Consider the following 22,447-nt stretch of genomic DNA (forward strand, 5'->3'; position numbering starts at 1 on the left):
TGCGAATTTTCTTTATTAAACAATTTCAGAATATTAAAAACACAAATTTTTACTTTTCGAAACATCAATTTTCGAAAGCTTCTGCCCTCGCTTCGCTCGGGCTTGTTTTCTTTTCTTTTTCCAAATAAAAATGAAAATTTATTTTTTTTAAAATCAAGTACTAAAGGCTAAAGCCAAAAAACATCGTTTTTATGCCTCTCAAAATACAAATTTTCAAGAGCTTTCGCCTTCGATTAGGCCTGTCTTTTTTTCATTTTCAAAATCAACTTCCTTCAAAAAAACATCATTCAAATTCTAAAATTTTAAAAATGAAAAAATGAGCTAAGTAGGTAACCTTATACTCGTTCTTACATTTAAAAAAACGGATTTTCCGGTGGGGCCAGACTGGAGAATAAAGTAATAGTTTTTAGGTGAGATATTGAACGTTTTTTTGCTTTTGTTTTTCGATTTTTTGCTCTCCTGAACGCTGGAATTAAAAAAAAATTGGTCACTTTTTTCACTGATGAAAGTCACTAAAGTCACTTTTTTAAAGAAAAATTTGGGTACGATGCCTGCTTTTCTGATTTTTGTTAGATTTTTTAAATTTGATTTTTTGATTAACCTTTTTTTCATTTTGAAGAATTTTTAGCTAACAATAAGTTTTCTAGTCAAATTTTAGAATTTTCTAAGTCTTTTTTGTCAATTTTTTGGGTTTTCTGAATCCCCTTTTGGATTTTTTTTGAAGTTGACATATGTGTTTTTTTTAGCTAAGTGGTCTGTTTAAAATTTATGGAGGTCACTTTTGAGAGTTTTCAAGTCATTTTTTGAATTTTTTTAGTTATTTAAAAATTTTTTGAGGGGAATTTCAGTACAATTTTTGAATTTTTGAAGACATTTTTTTAAAAATTATCATTTTCCAAGTTGCTTTTTCGGATTTTTCAAGTCAAATTTTAGACTTTTTCAAATCATTTTCTGTAGACTTGAGAATTGACTTGGATACTTATGTTTTTTGGAGTGGAAGGTCCGTCCAAAATTTGTGTGCCACTGATCCGCTGAGATTTTCAATTACCTACATCTATTGTTCAGAATACGAATTTTTGAAGTCACTTTTGAGATTTTCAATACGGTTTTTAGAATTTTGAAAATCGTTTCTGGGATTTTCACAATCAATTTTTTGAAATTTGGTATTTTTTTCAAAAGTAATTTTTTAGAGTTCCTTTTAACTTTAATTTTTCGTATCCTTGGAATCACTTTCTGAATTATTTGAAAAGTCGTTTTGAAATTTTTTGAAAGTTATTTGGGGTTTTCAATTTGATTTTTAGAATTTTTAAATCAACGTTCAGATTTTTCAAGTTTCTTTTTGGCATTTGTTTAAAAAAACTTCATAATTTTTCAACTTGAAACTTTTTAAAAATTACTTGTTTTGTTTTCAATTAGATCTTTCAGAACTTTCAAAGTCACTTTTGGAATTTTTCGAGTCAATTGCATGGAATTTTAATGATATCAACATTTCATTTCACTAAATCATTGTTTACCGCATTGAATGTATTTTTTGCATTAAATGAAACCCATTGTTGAGTTGACTCATCATAACCAACGAATTACCCGCGATAATTTTTTTTATATGTATTTTGATAAGATTTGATGAATTAGGTTGATTTGAATCGAACATGAATCATCATGTATGAAGGTTTTTTTTCAACTGAATAATTGATTTACGTATAATTTCTTTTCTTTTGAAAACAATTTCATTACGAAATGATAAGATTTATTTTTTTATAGAAAAATTATACAGTTTTTGGAATTGAAAATATTATCGTAAAAACTACACTCGAATTTGATGAATGTCAACTTCAGACTTCAGCAAATACTTGAAAAAATGTACCTACGAGTTGGTGAATATTTTATCAACGAGTATTGGGGAAAAAGAAAACGAGATTTGTTACTGAAAACACAACAACAATATTTTTCGTACGAATGAATTTCATTTGTGTGGGTTTTTGTTTATTTGCCTTTGTTTTTTAGACAGAAATGTTATTTCGAAAAAATTACCTACGTACTTATGTGCTTTCACTACTTTCAAGATTTTTTCCCAACGTACATAATAAATTTATGAAATTAATTTTGCATAAATTATGCAATGTACATACGTATTACATATACAGGTTTTTAAATAACATTTTTCAAAAATTGTAACCCCAATAAATCCTATGGACGCTTCAGAGGTCAGAACACCACCATGAGGCATGAGTTAATTTGCTAGGTCATAAATGAAATAAGCCATAGATTTTTAGATCATCACGAGCCTTTGCACATCCAAAAATTGAATTTAAGGCATGACCAATCCACATTTTTATGATGGTGTATTCTATTCTACATCCCCTGAATGATGATTTATGGTAATCCGTTATTGGTCACTGATCTGTCTGAAACATCTGAAAACTTCTTCACTTTGGACACATTCGACTTTTACATCAGTCAAAAGTTGAGCTGTTGAGGCAGATTTGAATTGATTTGTGATTATGATGAGCCGGTCCCGGATATTGGTGCAGTACCGGGTCGACTCGAGGCGGAAGAGGAGCAAGCCCCTGCTTCTACCGAGTTTCAAAAATTAGTTTAACATACTGGTACCCGGAGGTACATATCAGATGTTAAGCTGATAAGAACAGATACTACACTTTGATCTTAGCTCATTGAGCCGAGAAGCGATGTCAATACAATGCAAACATGTTCCCTATATACTATTTGGCGGAACATTTCATCTGCGAGTATTAAAACCTCACTACTATCACCATGACGTAAACCGATAACCAACAGCATGAAAAATTCATACAAATAAGTATTAATTAGATTACACAAAAACTCGAATTTATAAAATTCTAGAAAGCTTTTTTTGAAAACTTCAAATCAATGTGGAATGGAGTCCAAAATGTAGAGGCCAGTCTGCGTCTTAAAAAAAAATTGGATGGGGATTCGATAAAAAGTTGAAGAAGGACCTCAAAAGACTGCAGGACAAATTCTGGATTCCTGACTTGAACACTCACTTTTCTACCGGGGGCTTGAATTTTAAAATTTGCATTAAAAATTTTTTTTAAATCATTTGATTTGTTATGTAATTTGATTATACATACATTCACTACCTACTTAGAAATAAGAAAAACAGTTTTTGAAATTTTTTCACTTTTTTAAAAAGTTATTTTTCGGAACTTTCAAATTGGTCCAAACTGTATTATTTTTGTAAATGAAACCTCTGGAAAAATAAAATTAATTGAAAACCTGTTTTTTTTTCACTTTCAAGTGGGTGTAATCGATTATCTCCAAAAAAATTTTGAAAAAATTATTTTTTTTGGTCAAATGTTGAATGCAAAATTTTATGATTTGAAACCTTGTAGCAAATTTTATGGTTCAAGTTAGGGATCCAAAATTTTTTTGCAGTATTATGGCATGTCCCTTAACGTTTTATCGAATCTCTCTTCCAATTTTCCAAAATAAATGAAATATAGCCTATCTTTTCTACCACTGGTAATTTTTCAGAATTTCTCAAAGTTTATAGTGTATGAATCAGGTCCCCAGGAAGGGATACCAATTGTCAAGGGTTCCTGAAATGGTGCAATCTAATTTATTAAATGAAAATTTATTAATAAAACACGTAAAAATTGACGAATTTCATCCAAACTCTAGTTGATAAGTAGTGTGGTTTTGCGTCTTTGATGAAAATTTTTTTTGATCTAAATTTACCACTTCAGGCGGGAAAATGCGTTCTGAAATGGGATTCGTGAAAGGAGAAATTTCAAGTTGTACTTGTGTGTCTAAAACATAATTTTTTTAAGTTACTGTTGTAGCGTTTTCGACTTGCATGTTCTAAGCGGGTTACACCCTTAGTAGAAAAGTGAGAGTTCCAGTCAGGGATCCAAAATTTGTCCTGCAGTCTTATGAGGTCCTTCCTCATCTTTTTATCGAATCCCCTTCCAATTTGTTTTTCAATTCAAAGACTGCCCACCCTAAGGTCTAAAGGGACAATGCAGTAAAAAATGTAAAAAAAAATTGTGGTTTTTTTTACATTTTGGGCTCCGTTCCACATTGATTTGAAGTTTTAAAAAAAAACCGTTTTAGAATTTTATAAATGCAAGTTTTCGTGTAATCTAATTAATATTTGTTTGAATTTTTCACGCTGTTGGTTATCGGTTTAGGTCATGGTGATGATAGTGGGGTTTTATACTACTCGCAGATGAAATGTTGCGCCGAATAGTATATAGGGAAAATGTTTTCATTGTATTAGCATCGCTTCTCGGCTCAATGAGCTAAGATCAAAGTGTAGTATCTGTTCTTATCAGCTTAACATCTGATATGTACCTCCGGGTACCGGAATGTTAAACTAATTTTTGAAACTCGGTAGAAGCAGGGGCTTGCTCCTCTTCCGCCACGAGTCGACCCGGTGCTGCACTAACAACCGGGATTGGCTCATCATTAATACTAACTCAACCCCTAATTCTCGACGTTTCTTTGTGAAAGAAGTCTTCTTTCCTTCAAGTAATCGGGATTCCTCTCACGTGGAAAATTTTGAAGTAGTCTATACGACCGGTCAATGACAATTCTTGGATCCCTGACTGGAACTCTCACTTTTCTACCGGGTAGATCAAAAAAAATTTTCATCAAAGATGCCAAACCTCACTATCAACTTGAGTTTGAATCGAATTCGTCAATTTTTATGTATTTTATCGATAAATTTTCATTTAATAAATTAGATTGAACCATTTCAGGAACCCCTGACACTTGGTAACCTTCCGGGGGATCTAAGACCTAATTCATATACTATAAACTTTGAGAAATTCTGAAAAATTACCAGTGGTAGAAAAGGTATTGGGCATCTTTCACCTATTTTGGAAAATTGGATGAGAGATTTGATAAAAAGTTAAAGGACACGTCAGAATACTGCAGAAAAATTTTTTGGATCCCTGACTTAAACCATCAATTTGCTATCAAGGTTTCAAAACTAAAAATTTTGCATTCAACCAAAAAAAAGTTTTTTTGAATTTTTTTGGAAATAATAATTGAGTACACCCACTTGAAAGTGAAAAAAAGCTGGTTTTCAATTGTTTTTATTTTTCCAGAGGTTTCATTTACAAAAATAATACAATTTGGACCAATTTGAAAGTTCCGAAAAATGAACTTTTTTGAAAAAGTGAAAAAATTTCAAAAACTGTTTTTCTTGCTTCTAAGTAAGTAGTAAATATAATCAAATTACATAAACAACCAAATGATTTTTTTAAAATTTTTAATGCAAATTTTAAAATTCAAACCCCAGTAAAAAAGTGAGTGTTCAAGTCAGGAATCCAGAATTTGTCCTGCAGTTTCCATCCAACTTTTTTTTCAAGTCGAAGACTGGCCTCTACATTTTGGACCCCTTCCACATTGATTTGAAGTTTTCAAAAAAAGCGTTTTACGAGTAGAATTTTATAAATTCAAGTTTTTGAGTAATTTAATTAATATTTGTTTGAATGTTTCATGCTGTTGGTTATCTGTTTACGTCATCATGGTGTTGATAGTGAGGTTTTATACTACTCGCAGATGAAATGTTGCGCCGAATAGTATATAGGGAAAATGTTTGCATTGTATTAGCATCGCTTCTCGGCTCAATGAGCTAAGATCAAAGTGTAGTATCTGTTCTTATCAGCTTAACATCTGATATGTACCTCCGGGTACCAGTATGTTGAACTAATTTTTGGAACTCGGTAAAAGCAGGGGCTTGCTCCTCTTCCGCCACGAGTCGACCCGGTGCTGCACTAACAACCGGGATCGGCTCATCATTAATACTGACTCAACCCCTAATTCTTAATGGTTCATTGTGAAAGAAGTCTTCTTTCCTTCAAGCATTCGGGATGCCTCTCACATGGAAAGTTTTGATAGATCGCCACAGATCGCCACACAAATCCTCATTCAAGGGTCGACCGTTCAAATTTAATTTTTGAATGTGCAGAGGCTAGTAATAGTGATTGAAATCTGATTCGATTCGATGTTTATGGTGGTTTTTAGGATTATACAGCCCCTGAAAGATTTGTTGGCATTGGTAGTGTTTAAAAATTTCTTCTCATCTGATTGGTCTTCTATTTTGGGCCACTGTTCTGTTTGAATATCCGCCAGGAGCCTATTCGACTACCTTCTCCTGAACCTACCCTTTTGCACCGAATTCGAAATAACATTTTACTTTTTTCATACATATTACGTGCAAGTGTTTCGTTCTCCCACGTTATAGTCTCATTTTCCTTTTCAATACATGTAGTTACTTTATTCGTTCGATAATAAATTACACGTCGGCGGCGTCGCAACGAGCATGACTTTTTTTTACTGTTCTTCTTGTAGGTAGGTACATTATTAATGCGGCTCGCTTTTCATTTTTTACAGCACGGAGTTGGAGTCGAGCTGATTAGAATGTTACCGGAAACGCACCCGCCTTCTTTGAATAATATATTTTGTGAATGCGCACCCAACGACGACGTGGTAAGTACCCATGAGCTCTTCTCATTTCTTCTTCCTCAATTCATAATTCTTCATCTCATTCTCATCCCGACGTTTTGTTAAAAGTCCCGTACGTCACACGACCGAATTTCAAAATCACCCAGGTTCATTGCATTATCCTAGCGCTTCGGCTGCTATAATTAAATTTACATACGTCGTAATTGTCGCATACGAGAAGAGCTGATACGCGAAAAAGACCAAGAGACGCGAAGGTACTTGTATATAAAATTACACGAGGTAATTTCACTTCGATCGAATATTTCCGCGTTTTCACTTTTTTTTTTTCGGTGAGAAAATCGCATCGTCGTGTCGAGTGTCGCGTACAGAACTTGGAGTTGGAGAGAATAGCGGTGGATTGACTGGCGCGTATAAATCATACTTAAAAATATGATTTATGGCGCGGGTGCTGTGCATAAATGGCTCATTATCAGTCGGCTAATGATAATTACCGCGTTTGAACCGGTTCCCGCTCGCGGCTGTGCACTCGTCGTAATCGTAACCGGTAATAACGCGTTGTTTCGCCATAAGCAGTGTTACCACTGGAGATGGGATGGGTGGAGAGAGCCGGCAGTCGATGCTGATGACAAAATAGTATCTAATTTTTTGCGAATTATTACGTCCTCTTTGGCCAGTCCATCGTATGTAGGTATTACGTTCGTCTATCTCTATTGTAGGTCGATGATAGCGTAACCCATTTTTATTTGCGATTTGCGTGCTCTTTTGTGCGATTTTCCCATAGAAAATAAGACTATGTAGGTACATAGTATTGTATGTACTTCAGATGCAGGAAAAGTTCACATCATGTGATGAGTAGTATTTTTCTCTCTGTGCAGATCCTATGAGAAGGTATTGAAACAAAGCTCTCCCAGAAGGGTTAGATTCTGATACACAAAATGCATGTTTCAAAATGTTGAGCCTCATTTATTGGAAGGGGGAGGGGGGGGGGTCTGACGTGAGATGAATAATTATCAGAATGAGAATCAACATATCTGAAAACAATTAGTGTTTTTTCAAAATGCTGATGTTTGTGAAGGGTCCAATTTTGATTTTGGGGCCAAACAGAATAAAAATCAGCGTATTTGAAAAACTATAATTCAGTAGGTATTCGTATGACTGTTTTTGATGGTTTGACTTTTTTTCATTCCCTCCTCTTTTTTTGGGTTCATTTTCTCGAGAGTAAGTACTGATGAGGGATAAGGGATATAGTAATTCCAACAAACTGAAAAATTTATAAACTGGATTGAGCTGAATCGAAACAGCGTTCTAAAGATTACAGCCAAAATAATTTCAAATACCGATGAAGTGCATTTTTCGATTTTTGGTGAATTTTTGAAAATCAAAATTTTGGGTAAAAAAGAACGAGGAAAATCAAAATTTTACTAAATTAACCTAGAACGCTGAAATTTGGCATCCTCCTTATTTTCGACCCCTTGAATCGATTGAAAACGGTTTAGAGCCATTTTGAGTAGTTCTGGCATCTCTAGCAGATTTTTGAAGGTTAAAATTTCCATAAAATTGAACCCAATCAAGTTGGAGAGTTGAATTTTACTTTGTATGCTTATTTTAACGTGCTCAGTCGATTGGAGTAGGTTTCAAGCTTTTCTGGAGCCTCCAGCCATAAGTTGGAAATTCCAGATTTTCAAAACGTGTCATAAAAACTGCACAGATCAACTTTTAAACAATTACTTACACGTAACTTTCTCAAAATCGGTTCTCGGTGGGTTCAGGAAACGTATATTTTTCAATCTTGAAAAACTATGCGTACGGGGTTTCGAAATGGCAAAAAAGATTTAGGAAAAATGACGTGTAATCGATCAAATAGGTCACTATCAAGCTCCAAGTGCGTTTGTGCGTGCTAAAGTTGAATTGGACAAATTTAGAACGTTTTTTTTTTTTTGATAACTGGAATTTCCAAAAATTTGCTGGAGGCTCCAAAACGACTTGAAACCATTTTCAATTACCTAAGCATGTTTAAAATTAGGGTATGAAATAAATTTTAGCTTTTGAAATTCATTGCGTAAAATTTTGTGAAAATTTCTACTTTCAGAAATCTGTCAGTGGCTCCAGGTTCGAAAATGGGGGATCATTCTCATTTCAGTATTTCTAGGTCAATTTGGTAAAATTCTGATTTTTCCCCATTTTTTGCTCCCGGATTGGAATTCTATTTCCTTTGGGTCGTCTTCATCAGGATTGTGTTTTTCATCTCGTTCAGTATTTGTGTTTTTGGACTAATCACAATCGCCTATAAAATTGCTAGTGAATTTAAAATTAGTCAATGAAAAAATTATCAATTTTGAAGGAAGTTACAGGACCGAAAATGACGAAAACAAGTTTTGCGAGTTCCAATGCCGAGGAAAAGATGATTCTTGGAGAGCATATTAAAATGAAAAAAAGATCATTCATGATCGATTAATATCTTCCGATCGCGCTGGAGCCATCAATTTTTCAAAAAAAGACAAAAATTAACTTTATTTGTAGGTAATTGCACAAAATACCAAAATTGGCCTCAATCATTTTTTTTTTTTTTTTTTTTGTTATGTACTTAGACCAGAAAATTTTTCTGAGACTTGATTAAAAATGCATATTTCTTAAAATTGGGGGAAAATCCTAAAAATTTCCAAAATAGACCGTACATCTTAATTTCTGGTCTACATAAGGTAGAAAAAGTCATTAAAATTTTATATGTTGAACCTCAACCATTTTTGATGATTTTTACTATTTTTTGAAAAAACTGATTTCTTTGTTCGTTTCAAAATTTTTTTACGGGATATCTTCCTTGTGATAAGAACTTAACTTATGATAAAGTACCCCAAAACTGTACACATTTTTTTCAATTTTTTCGGGGAAAATTAATCAGAGTAACTAGGGGTCTTTGGATTTGAAAACAGAATGGAAAATTTTGGTTACGTTTCATCGCCAAAGGAAGTTAATAACGTCACTGTTAATTTTGAAAATGTCACTCAGATGTCTACACGATCCTTTACCTTTTCACAAATGCGTAAATTCACGTAACGTGTCGTATCGATTTGCGTCCATACTTCATCACCAGCTTGTTTATTTTCAAAAGACACCTTTGCACAGCTTGTTTCGATTTTTCACGCTCTAATGAAGCGGCAAAAAGCATCGCTTTTGTACCTGTTTACTGTATAGATACACTATGTATGTACGCGTAGCTCGGTAATACGAGAATTTTATATCAAAGTATGATCAAGGGAGAAGCAGCGAGGAAAGCGGTTTTGACATTGACTCGGCGCAAAAATCATTATCAAGTACCTAACTACTCTTCGTCCCCGATCCCCACTATTCGGTGCTACGAGGTTTATCATTCTAAGTAAATGAGCGAAATATGGATAGAGAGAGAATACGCGGAGCCGGAGAGACGTAGCTAGAGTGTGATACTTCGAGCCAAAAAATGTCAAAAAGTCGAACTTTATTCCCGGCGAGGTGGGTGGATGGCGGATCAGACTCGTTCTATTGTATTGTGTTAGCGCCAATACTCGCTCAAGACGCTAGAATACGTATACGTCTATTACGGCGTCAGCTGCGGCAGTCGCGCGCAATTGCCGAGAAAAATTAGACTACGGTGACCTTGGTAGGAGTTTCCTTATAGTATACTCCCTGTGCGCGTTTTTCGAAAAGGTGAATTTAGTACGTACCATAGTGGATCGCACAGGGACGAGAAAAAAATATATAGGGCAGCGATTTAGAACAGCTGAAATAAGAGTACTATAAGCTCTTCGTCCTTTAGGGAAAGTTTCGTCTCTCGAGTAGTGTCGAGTGTACCGTTGAATATGTATTTTTATCGTTTTTCACTCTCTCATGATCTTGTTATTTTGCTCGAATTTGGGTATAAATTGAAAATTGAGTTGGTACGAGTAAAGAGCGAAATTTAATGGTGTAATATTGACTCGTCTGTTTACTGATGTTTTCTTCACGCTATGCCCGGCCTGGGTATTTGTTTTGTATTTTTCATCTTTTCATCTGTGTCGGAAATTCGTATCTCAGTTTTTCTTCAGTTAACTCGATGAAAACGTCAACTTGTTGATTTTTATTTGAACGTCGTCGGCTACAGAGAGAGAGAGACAGTGACGGGTTGTATGGTGAAAAAGTGGTCGAAAAAAAACACTCGAATTTTTGTCGAAGCGCGTGAACATTTTTCTAGGTCAAGGCCGTTCAATTTGATGATTTGTTTAGGGCAAAATTGTTTCAGAATTTAGGATAAAACTTTTGTGATGGTTTTCAGGTAATTTGTACATTGTGAACTTTGAGCTGTCACGATACTTTCTCATTTTTTTATCAGGTGTAAGTAATACGTAAAGTTCATAAAATATGAATTGAAAAAAATGCTTGTGGGGTTGATGTGGTTTTTAAGAAAGTAAAAATACGTGAAGTATTGATTCAGGCAAAAAAAACTAGACGAATTTCGGTTTGGTTTTCGAGTTATTTTGATTCAGAAATGGACTCATTGAAAGGTGTGAGAGGGGGAGGGAAAATACATATGGCATATTGATCGAGAAACATTATTTTAGGTATTTTTTGTTGCTTCAGAAAATAACTCAGTGAGGAGCTAGAGGGACGGGAGTGCGTGAAAATGGAGCGCAGGGATCTTCAAGGGAGCTCCTCAGAAAATTTCAGCTGCTCATACGAAAAATTAAGAGTCCTATAAGGGTAGAAATATCTCAGAATAGTCCAAAAATTTTATAAGTTTATGAGAAAAAATCCAATGATCGGTTCTTATTTAGAAGAAACATATACATATTATATTTCTAAGAGTCGTTTGAATTGCAATCGTATTCAGAGGCCCAATTTTGGCTTAAATGAGAATAATGGTATTTATCCAGGGCTCAATCTTTTCAAAAACGAAGCTCCAAATTTTAAAATGAACAATTGGGTACTTTTAGGTTATGTTCCAGTTAGGGTAGTTTTTTAAGGACAACTTTCAACATGAGTGAGAAAAGTGTGTTTCTTGGGGCTAATTTTTTTCCACCAAAAAAAGGCTCTAAAATGTCAAAATGTGTGATTGGGCAGCTGCAACTCTGAGAATCCACCCTTCTAGACTCCTCGTTGCAAAATCTCTTTCCAAGTCTTCTCTGCTCCAGCTCTGTGATGATGGAAATGGAGGTATCTCAAGAACTGGATTTTATTGAAAGAAGAGAGAAAATGTGATGAGAGTCATCTTCGACTTTTTCTGGAAAATGGGATGGGGAATTCGATAAAAGGTTGTGAGAAAACTCGAAAGACTGCAGGAAAAATTTGTTACCCTTGACTTGAACATTTTTTTCTACCAGTTGGAAGCGAGAACGCCAGTTTTGAAATTTCCCCCCTTTTTTAGGGTAGGTATTTAGTACAGCTTTTGAATATTATGTATCGGTTGAAAATCGTAAAATTATTCAAGTCATGCAAAACCCCTGAGAGGGTGAAAAAAATTGAAAACTGGTTTCTTGCTTCCTAGTTGATGTCGTATGAGCAAAATCACCAAAAAAAAAAAAAATTCAAAAATTCAAAACATTTTTTTTAGATTTTTTAGGTAAATTTTTAAATTTGAAACCCCCCATAGAAAAGTGGTGGTTCGTTCCAGGGATCCAAAGTTTTTCCTGTAGTCTTTTGAGGTCCCCCAACAACTTTTTATCGACTCTCCTCCAATTTTCTGAAAAAATGCAGACGACCTTCCCCCCCCCCCAGGAAAGATTAATATTTTAGAAATAAATTCATTGATTGGGGAGAACGATTTTTTTCGTCCTGAATGAAACCTGTCAAAATTTTTCATGAAAAAAAAACGTATTTGTGTCAGAAGTATATTTTCATGTTGAGAAATTTTTGTGAAAAAAGCTAAATCTGTGTACCCTGTTTTTGCCTTTTTTTGTTACTTTTTTTCGTACGAGTAATTTATTACCGCTTATTCCTAGAATACGTCATGTCACTCTGCAATCATACGAAATAATTACATAACCGGTTAGGTCTTGGAAAAAAGCTCCCTTTCAAGGATACGCTGATTCCCTGGCTTAGGTACATATATTTAGCATATATATTCTGTCGAGAATGGAAAACCAGCAATAACAACTGAAATAGCAGCATTATCCGTTATTATGATGGCTAAGCTGCGTAATAATACAAGTAATCGAGGTATAAGCCGAAGCCGTAATGAATGACGTGCATGTTTAATTGTATTTTTTCCACGGTTTGGAGTAAATTCGTTTTTGAATATTGTCATTGTGCAGACAGCAGACCTTAATTAGATTGAGCTGTGTGCTCGTAAGGGTAATAAAAATTTAAATTTTATACCTCGCTTGTTCGCGTGATTATTACCACGTGCGCGTTTACCTTCGACTCTCACACACTCCCACTTACTCGTATTTACGTGTGCAATCGGTTCTCTTTTTTTTTAGCCAAAAGATAAAATATAGAACACAACGTCGATGGTGGTACGAATAATACGAACTTGGTTGTGTTTTTCTTCTCTCATTCATTTCACTCTCCCACTCACCAGTGTTGGCCATAACGATATTTTTTTTCGTTCCGTTATTTCGTTACGTTACAAAATTTATATTTTTTTAGTTACGTTTTTCGTTATGGTATTTTGTAACGAAAAAGTTGCTGTAACAGTATTTTTCGTTACACCTGTATTTACATTTTTTCGTTACGTTATTTTCGTTATTTCCGTTACAATTTTTTTGTTACAGAAGTGTTTTTTCAACGTATATTTTGATGTAAAATGCATTTGTGGCGGAAAAAATGTGACAAAAATAACGAAAATAACGTTACAAGAAGGTTCAAATACCAGTGTAACGAAAAATATAGCGTTACAGCACTCAAAATCAGACAAATGAAAACACTGAAAACTCATTTTAGTCATTTTTTTTGACTTCACTTCAAATTTTCATAGCTAGAGCTACACAAATCAGAGTTTTTTAAGGGTTTGTTTTGTAATTTGTAACTAAAAAAATAACGAAAAAGGTAACAAAATTTTTCCGTTTTTTGTTACGTTACTTTCAGAAAAATATCGTTACGTTACGTTTCAGTTACACAACATCACCTGATTAAAATAACGTTTTCGTTACAGTTCCGTTACCTGTAACGAAAAAAATTTCGTTATTTTCGTTTTTCGTTACAGTTACCGTTACGGGACGCCAACACTGCCACTCACTCTCTCTTTCGCTGTTTATAATCATACATACAACAGGGACTGGGATATTGCAAATGACACGATGACGGTCGGTTGGTCGCTGTGACGTAGCGTATAAAAAATTAATTACCCTTATTAATTCTCTATTTGAATGAGTATTACGCGATTCGGATTCATCGTATAATAGACGAACCAATGAGCGAGGCTATAACAATATATTCGTACGTTGCACCGACTCTGTGACTGCCGAGTCGAATTCGAACGTGGGAAATAAATATATTGTCAGCATCGTGATTCAACAACAGTTACCTCATTATGTCGCTTCAAAATGAAAAAAAAATTCTACCTCCGGGTAATAAATGCTGTCTCGGTGGCGGCATCTAAAATTAGCCGAATTACGTTGTATAAATAATTTATATGTGTACACATTGGAGAATTTTTTTCTCACTCGCTCTCTCATACTACTATAAAAATGTATACATAGTGTAATCTCGTAATCGTCCTCCGTCAGTCAGCCTTCTTACACCCAACCAAGATCAATGACAAATCGGCGAATAAACCGGGATGCAACGACTACGACTGCCGTTCTGGCTTGTATCGTACCGTACTGTAAATGTTGAATGTTGTTTTGTTATCCTAACAACGCCGAGTTAATATGTGGAATTGGTTTTTGGCTCGCGTTCAACGTATTAGTAAGTGCATTTCTAAATAAAAATGTTTTACTGCTCTTCATTGTTTTTATTATGTAGAAAGCATCGCGTAAATATACCGAGCAACGTCGTCGTAGCCCACTGAAATGCTTATCTCTATGGATAGAATAACGATATACTCGTATAAGGGGTTATCACCTTTAAAACACGCCTCAAGGACGTTTTTTACGGTAAATTTTTCAGATAAATTTGAAAGTATTGTTGTAAGTCACTAGGTTTATAGGTGGATTTTACCAAAACAACGGCAACTAATCAATTACAAGAGGTTTTGAAGTGAAACTTTGGATATGCGTAGTAAAAGTCACACGTAGATGCGAGATAGGTCTAAAATGACACCGGATTCGGTTTCAGCGTGCTCGAAAACGTAACAATCGATATGTCACTCGATAATATTGATTTTATGTAAATTGGACCCAAAATTTGGGGGGGGGGAGTCAAAAAGGGTCATTGGAGCCAGAAGTCAAAAATTTTTATCAAGTTGATGCTTTTAATCAAAAATCTGTCAATTTTAATACAATTTATGATGATGTTGAATTTTTTGGATTTTTGTTTTTTCAAATTTGGAGCTTTCTGTGACCCTCCTCCCCTGTGAAGGGCTTGAATGAATGTCTGCGGAATCTAGCCGTGTGAGGTATCGATTTATAGGTTTTCGAGGGCGTAGAAAATGAATCTGAGGTTAATTTTGTGATTGACGTAAGCGATTGGAGACCAAGCGAGAATCGCGTATTGTTATGGGTTACAGTAGAAGGATAAAGATTGAAAATTTCTTCAAATTAGTTCATGTTCATATTCAGCGTCCCTCTAAATGTAATAATGGGTACTAAACGCTAAAATTTGGGACTTAAAAGGACATGGGGTTGAAAAAAAATTGTCAAAAGTTATAAATTATCGTCGAAACACTTTCTCCCTCAAAAATCATTCAATTTCTACATAGGCTCCCCCTTCCCCTTGAAACTCATCCACCCTCCAGACCTAAAATTAATAATTTTTAATGTGCATGTGATTGTGTGAGATGTCGAAATTTACAGATTTTCAAGGACTTGAAAAACGAATCTGTGGTTAGTTTTCTAATGGATTAAGTGAGGCTGGGGAGTCCTGATTGACTATTTTATTGTGTCTTTCTAGTCATTTTGGAAATTAATTTCAAGTTTCTCGCTTTTTGAAAACAGTTCTGGTGTTTAAAATACCAGTATAAGACTGCGGATGACAGATAGGTCAAAACTAACCCCGGATTCGTGTTCTGCGTCCTTGAAAACCTAACAATCGATACCCTACTCGAAAATGTGGGTTTCATCTGAAAAACACCCAAATTTGGGGATGAGGGGTAATGGGAGTCTGACCAAAAAACTCTATTCGAGTCATAAACCAAAAATTTTCATCGAAACAATCTTTAACTCAGAAAAAATAGTAAATTTTGGTGAAAAATTTTCCAATTTTGAAACTTACCTTGAACCCCCCCCCCCCCAACAGGGGCTCAAATTATTATTTTCCAAACTTGGTCGTGTGAGGTGTCAAAATATAGGTTTTCGAAGGCGTAGAAAACGAATCTGAGGTTATTTTTGCATTAAACTCAATCTGTAAAAAAGTTGGTTGGTTAACCCATTAAAATTATTACAACTTGAACAATTTCAGTTTTTTTTCTTCAATCTAGTTTGAGGTAGAAGAATAGTGCGGTTGGTACTAGATTTCGAACTCTCTTCTCTTTTCTTGGGGGGGGGGGGGCTTCAAATAAACCTTGTAATATCGATATTTTATGTTTGAAAAACAAACAAACGAAATCCGCGGATTTTCGATCAGAAATCTGTAAAAGAGTGAGTGATGATAGGCAAGGCATGTTTTGCTGTACGGAAATCAACTATTACCTGAAACGTGTTCTGTTTCTCGTCGTGTGTAAATATTATTTTCGGGTATTCGTCGATTTCTACGTATATATTTATGTACATATTCGACGATAAAATCGGCCCTCCTTTTTAGGTCGTTTACCATGTTTGCGTTCAACTCCGCGTATGCATCCATAGGTAGGTATAATTTCAGTCGCGGCATTTTTTTATACACCTAAACACGCCAATATTTACTCAAGAATTGATGAACCAGCTAGCGAGTAAATATTTTCCGACGTTCAGTCATTCGTGCATGACTACGTCGAGGGTTAACGAAAAACCAAGGAAAAAAATAGGCACGAATGAAGTACCAATTTTAGGTGTTTTTTTTTTCGCTGTTATAAATGGCATCTCGTTTGTAATCTGTTCTGTTCGCTTGTTTAATGGTGTAAAAATACCTACCTTAGCTAAGTACTTGGTCGTCGGTGAAATATTTTTGTAATTTTAAAATACAAATACTTATTAAGCTATCGAACGAATGTCCAGGGTTTACGAAGGCCAACTCTTCAACAAAAAAAAACACTACAAACGAGTGTTTGATTACGGCTCAACCACTCGAAACGAAGAGTAGATTGATTGAGACACGATATTGCACGTTCGTTGGTGCTACACTTGGCTTGACGGTATGAGCTGTATATGAAAAGTGATTACCTGTACGTGGGAATATTTGGATTTCGCTATCGATTTTTTTTTGCTTCCAAATTGTTTTTTTTTTTTTTTTTAATAATTAGGTGAACGAAAGGTATGCGTATAAAAATGTGTTTAATCGAATTCAACCGTATACGCAGAGAACAAATTGACTTTTTTTTCGGTAACGAGCTAAAAGTACTCGTATTTGATTAATCTTAGCATACAGCTGTGTAATGAAAGTATCGTTTGTACACCGTACGCATACTCATTACGCAGAGTAATAAATCGTTATCGGTATGTAAATTTGTGAAGTTTTGTCGAAAAATAGTAGACTATACGTTGGCGCTGGTTTTATCACAAAAATGGCACACATGCGAGGTGTTTACTGTTTACTTACGGAAATGGGGGAATTTTTGTGTCTATTTTTCGGTCGCGTATTCCAATACTTATTCGTCTACCTACCTACTTTTTCCCTCGATGATCTATTTGTCTGTATGAAAAGCTATAAGTAGAGTAATTATACTTTATTACGATGCGTGTGAAGGAAACGAGCATGTGTTTTGTTGAAATGATTACGTATACATTTACAATGTAGGTAGCTACTAGCTAGGTACCTAGCAAGCATGTTTCAATGTTTGGGAAATTAATGAAGCTTCGATGATGGCATATAAGCGAGAAGAAAATTACACGTTCCGACGAACATCATGTAAATCGTGGATTTGTACTCGTATTTCCGTTACAAGCACCAACCACCGTATTCCTATTATTATTATTATACTCGTACACCGATGTGTTGTTGGTACACTTGAAACATTCCATATTGTTTCAAAAAAGTACTAAAAGATATTTTTGCCTTTGGTATGTGAAAAATCCCTTCGTACTGGTACTAGAGATGTATGTATCATGTTGTTTCCGCTCGACTTTAAAAACCTTTGTATGTAAACGATTTTACAAATGTACTCGGTGAAAGAACAGCTGGTGTGTAATTTCGTAAACGCTTGTAAAATGACAATTGTGGTGCGAAATACGAGTAGGAGAGTTTTTGTGGAAATTTTTCTGTGTAAATGCTGAGATGGTGCTCGAATTAGAGAAACTACGTGTTTTTACTTCAATTTGATTAAATGGTATTTACTTTTAGCTGAAAACTTGAGTGTTTTTTTGAGAGAAGGAAAAAGTGAAGTTTTGTAGAATTGAGGATTTGAAAATGGATCCAAAAATAGCAGTATTAAATTACAGTTGTGAAAATTATCTCTTGAAGCATATAACTCGATTTTCAGTTGCCCAAATTGATTTTCTAGGTTTTTGAAGATATTGAAAATCGTGTTAGAAGCTTTAAAATGGCTCAAAATTTGCGAAATTTGGGTTGGGGTTGGTTTTAAACGAGATACAGTCATTCGTACAAATTTTGAGAATTTCCCTACGAAAAGAGAAGTTTTGATTTTTTGAATTTTTTGTTTATCCGTGAGTAAAAATACTCACTTGAGGTGTTGGCCTGGAAATTGGCTTGAATGTGGATAAATGATTTTTAGCTGCCCAAATTGCTTTCCACGCAATCGGTAAAACTTTTAAAATTTTGGAGAAATCGCCCGAAATCGCGCTGGAGGCTTCAAAATGGCCAGAAATGGTTAAATTTAGTCAGAAGAAGTTAATACATATGTTTCGGGATTACAATTTCCAAAAATTCGCTCGAAATCAAAAAATCAAGTTGGGGAGCTGAATTTTTGTTATGGGGGTTTCAGACCATGCGCTTTCTAAAAATCGAGGTCTCGTTCAAATTGGAGGCGTTCACCTCCAGAGGTTCCTTTGTGAGAATTCAAAAAAAGTCAAGAAAGGTGGTAAAAGTTGAAGAATACCCATTCCTTGTCCTCTAATTATGCCACCATTTCCCTAATGTTTTTTTTTTTTTTTTAGAAATCGTGTCCAATTTATTTTCTGAACTTGAATAGGTAAAATTTCCTTTTGAAATGTTGCGTTGAAAACTTAAAGTCCGTTCTGGAAAATTCTAAAAAAAAAAAACTGGTCGAATCCAAAAAATAGCCAACATTTAAATCCAGTGCCTTCAAATTACGTAATAACAGTCAATGAGCTGCTGCTTTTGAATTATTTCACATGTTTTTTATTTTCTTGAATTTTGATCGAAATTGTGAGTTTTTGCGAGGAGCATAAGAGAGATGTCCCAATTGACCTCGATAAATTTTATAACTCACTTTTCACTTTTGGAATCGATCGCAGTGGCGGGTTCAAACCGTTTGGAAGTACCCAGTGGGTTTTTAATTTTTTTAAAAACTTGTCATGAAAAGAGCCAAAATGAAAAGTAGCACATTTTTGCTCCAATTTGCCATTTTTGTGACACTTTGGATCGAGTTCGGCTCATTCTTAATTAAAAATGATGTTGTTCTACTTATCGAACTACGAATTTTCCAAAGCTTTGGTGCTCTTCTGCACAATTAGAATTTCAAAAAATCTATGGTTCAATTTGAAAAATGTTGAGATTAGACAATCTGAATTCTTTTATTAAAATTGTTACTGTTCTGCTTTTCAAATTACAAATTTTCCAAAACAAATTTGTAATGCGAAAAGCAGAAAAATTCTAGAAATACTCATAATACTCAATGCTTATGGAAAACGCAAATTTTTCATTTTTATCTGAACAGAACAACAGCTGGATTTTAGAGGTAATTTTCTGAAAATCTTTCATGGTGTGTAATGATTTTATAAAAACAGTGGTAAAATTCCTGCTCGAGTAGAGCGAGAGCGAACACTTTTTGAAAAATTAGGTCCCAAAAATGATAAAAAGGCCATTTTTGCATGTTTTATTTCAAATTTTTACTCGCGAGTGGGGGCAATGGCCCCCTTTATCCCTCCCCCTGGCTATGCCACTGTCTCTTGCCCACCTAGTGAAAATTTCTTAAAAAGTGGCCTGAGGTGCTGTGCTTCATTTTAGCCATTTTTATAATAATCATTCCAAAACTAGAAAATCGTAAAATGTGCTGGAGGCTCCAGAACACCTCTCAAAAATGTAAGAAAAAGAATATTCCAAGTAGGTATTTGAGAAGAAATTATGTAATGGTAAAACTTTGATCGTAATGTCAGCGGTGTTCAAAAATGATGGAACTCTGAATGTGCCAAAAGAAATTGAAAAATGAAGGGAGGGGGATCGTCAGAAAATAACTTTTAAATAAGGGTAGTAAAAAAATTGGCAATTTTCGCCCATAAATTCCCGCAGAAAAACCTGACAATACTTCCATTTTTCAAATTTCAACAGACTATCCCGTTTTTTCGTAGTGTAACTTTTGTCAATTTTTAAAGATTTTTTTAAATTTTTATAAACAATGGACGAAGACGTTAATCGATATTTGGGAGATTTTTTTTCTTTTGAGTCATCGCGAGAAACTCTCGAACCGATTTCTCAATTTATCTGATCCCAAAAATATAGTCTCGTGGTCTTTTGAAAAGCCATTACAAAAATTGAAAATTTCACAGCAGTCGTCTGTACTATATAAATACAGAAGAAATTATACATTTTACACGTTTATACCTGTGCCCAGCTAAAGAAAACTTGAGTAGGTACAACAATACACCGCACGCGATTTACAGAATGTGTTGATCGCAATGATAATGACAGTGAAAGAGCCAGACCAACCCTACCTTTGCAAACTCTTCTGCGCTCGACTGCGTTAATTATCTACACACCCATAAGACCTATGCACACGATTTCTTTAAACGTATGCAATTGCATTGCACGCGCAAACGAGAGAACCAACCACCATGATCGATTAACATTTTTACGATATAAAGTAAATTCGCTGCCCGTCCGGCCAATATGTTATTCATGCCGCCGTAATGTCGCCATTCGTGTTTTTAAAGTTTTTAGTCCATCTCTGGTTAGGTTACAGATATCGATTTTTACTGCAATAAGCACACCGATGCGATGATGCTGATGATGATGCGAATCGCCTACACGAGTTTCGTGTTCGTTGGCTATTTTCACGGTTAGAGGTTTTAAAATTATACAATTTTGCCTTTTGCCAGGTCGACCGTAGAGTGTGGACGGCGGGCTCGTACGCGGCTTACGGAAGGACGACATGACCATATAACATACTTCGAAGGGTCGAATTATGATTTCATTATGCCACCATCGCGTTTAAACTATTCATGGTACATATGTATTATAATAATGAACTCGTAATTCGTATAATAATACGCGTAATTTGATTATTTATATTCCATCTTTTGTTCGATAATGAATTGAAATTGAAATAATATAGATGAATGATATACGCTAATGCCTGCTAAACCGCACAAATGCTATTTTATAACAGGCTAAAATGATGAATATCCAATCGAGAATATTCGAGTGTGCTTGAAATATTCAGTTTACATGTGAAAAGCTAATTCGATATTGCTCGATAGAATTTAAAAGCGAGAATTTCGAAAATTGGAGCGCTTTTGGTGAGCTAAAGCGGTGTTGAATTATTAATTTCGTCTTCGGAATGGCAGTAGAAAGCTCTGGATGACAGATTGGTCAAAAATAACCTCATATTCGTATTCTGCGTCCTTGAAAACCTAACAATCGATACCCAACACGATAATGTTGATTTCATCTGAAAAACTCATCAAATTTGGGGGTGAGGGGAATGGGGGTTGCAGTACAAAATTCTAATCGAGTCTTAAACTAGGAATTTTCATCAAAACAATATTTTCTTTTGAAAATCAGTCAATTTTGAAGCAGAATTCACCGATATCAAATTTTTTGATCTATTTTAAATTTGTACCCCCTCTTCCCGAAACTCCATCCCCTGTTCAGGGACTCCATTTTGTATTTTCTGAACATGGTCGTGTGAGGTGTTGAAATATAGGTTTTCGATGGCGTAGAAAATGAATCTGCGGTTTATTTCGCACTAAAAGCAACCCGTGAAGGAGCAGGAGGTGATAATCGATCAATATGATGGTAATTAAAGTCGAGAAAATTATATTTACGCTGACGTCCTTCATTTCAAAGTTCTTTTGGTTCGGTACCGGTCCTTCCATTGTATTTGCGCTGAAAAACTATCAAAATGGGGCGAGTTTTGCTTTTAATTACTAAAACAAGCGCGTTATTCGTTCTTACTCAACGCTTCGATCGACTCTAGAGCACGCAGGAAATTTACGATTTCAACGTAGGGTAAATACCACGCCTGCGGAGGGTGAAAGAGGCCGGAAATTTTACGATATTGGAGAATTTAACGTCTCGATTCGAGCCTTTTCGCCGCAATATCGCGTCGTCGTCTACTAACGACTAAATTAATTGAAATCATAATCGCCTTTTTACATCGTCACTTCGTGTAAATAAGTATTAATTTATCAACAGCCCCGTAGCTAATCCCCTGCTTGAAACAGCCGGATTTAGGTGACGCAGATTTCGCGTTATTGCATACGCGGTCCCTTGAAAGTTGAAAAAAATTTTCTTCACACCCCTCCCTCTCTCTGTGTTTCTCCCCTACCCACGTATGTTTACGAGTTATATTTACCAACGGGTTCGTCTATTTTCGCACCTATTTGACCTAATTTTTAAGATTTTACGAGCGCGGAATTTTTCGCCCAGAGATGTACCCTACCTTCCTACGTAT

At 35.0% G+C, this 22,447-nt stretch overlaps 1 protein-coding gene and 3 non-coding genes across 7 annotated transcripts in view; 3 read left to right on the top strand and 1 right to left on the bottom strand.

Annotated features, from left to right (window-relative positions):
- LOC135832992 (uncharacterized) overlaps positions 1 to 22,447 on the top strand; it is a 50,964-nt gene that overhangs the window by 2,841 nt on the left and 25,676 nt on the right. For all 4 annotated transcript variants that reach the window (XM_065346566.1, XM_065346564.1, XM_065346565.1 and 1 more), the window contains exon 2: positions 6,382 to 6,477. In XM_065346566.1, coding sequence (XP_065202638.1) covers positions 6,382 to 6,477 — 96 coding nt within the window. The remainder of the gene's footprint in view (positions 1 to 6,381; positions 6,478 to 22,447) is intronic.
- Positions 2,500 to 2,689, bottom strand: LOC135833514 (U2 spliceosomal RNA). Its single transcript, XR_010556482.1, has one exon. It is a non-coding gene; the product is annotated as a U2 spliceosomal RNA (small nuclear RNA).
- On the top strand, positions 4,260 to 4,449 carry LOC135833513 (U2 spliceosomal RNA). Its single transcript, XR_010556481.1, has one exon. It is a non-coding gene; the product is annotated as a U2 spliceosomal RNA (small nuclear RNA).
- Positions 5,600 to 5,789, top strand: LOC135833515 (U2 spliceosomal RNA). The gene has a single exon (XR_010556483.1). It is a non-coding gene; the product is annotated as a U2 spliceosomal RNA (small nuclear RNA).

This window comes from Planococcus citri, chromosome 1 (assembly GCF_950023065.1).
Source record: "Planococcus citri chromosome 1, ihPlaCitr1.1, whole genome shotgun sequence".
NCBI lineage: Eukaryota > Metazoa > Arthropoda > Insecta > Hemiptera > Pseudococcidae > Planococcus > Planococcus citri.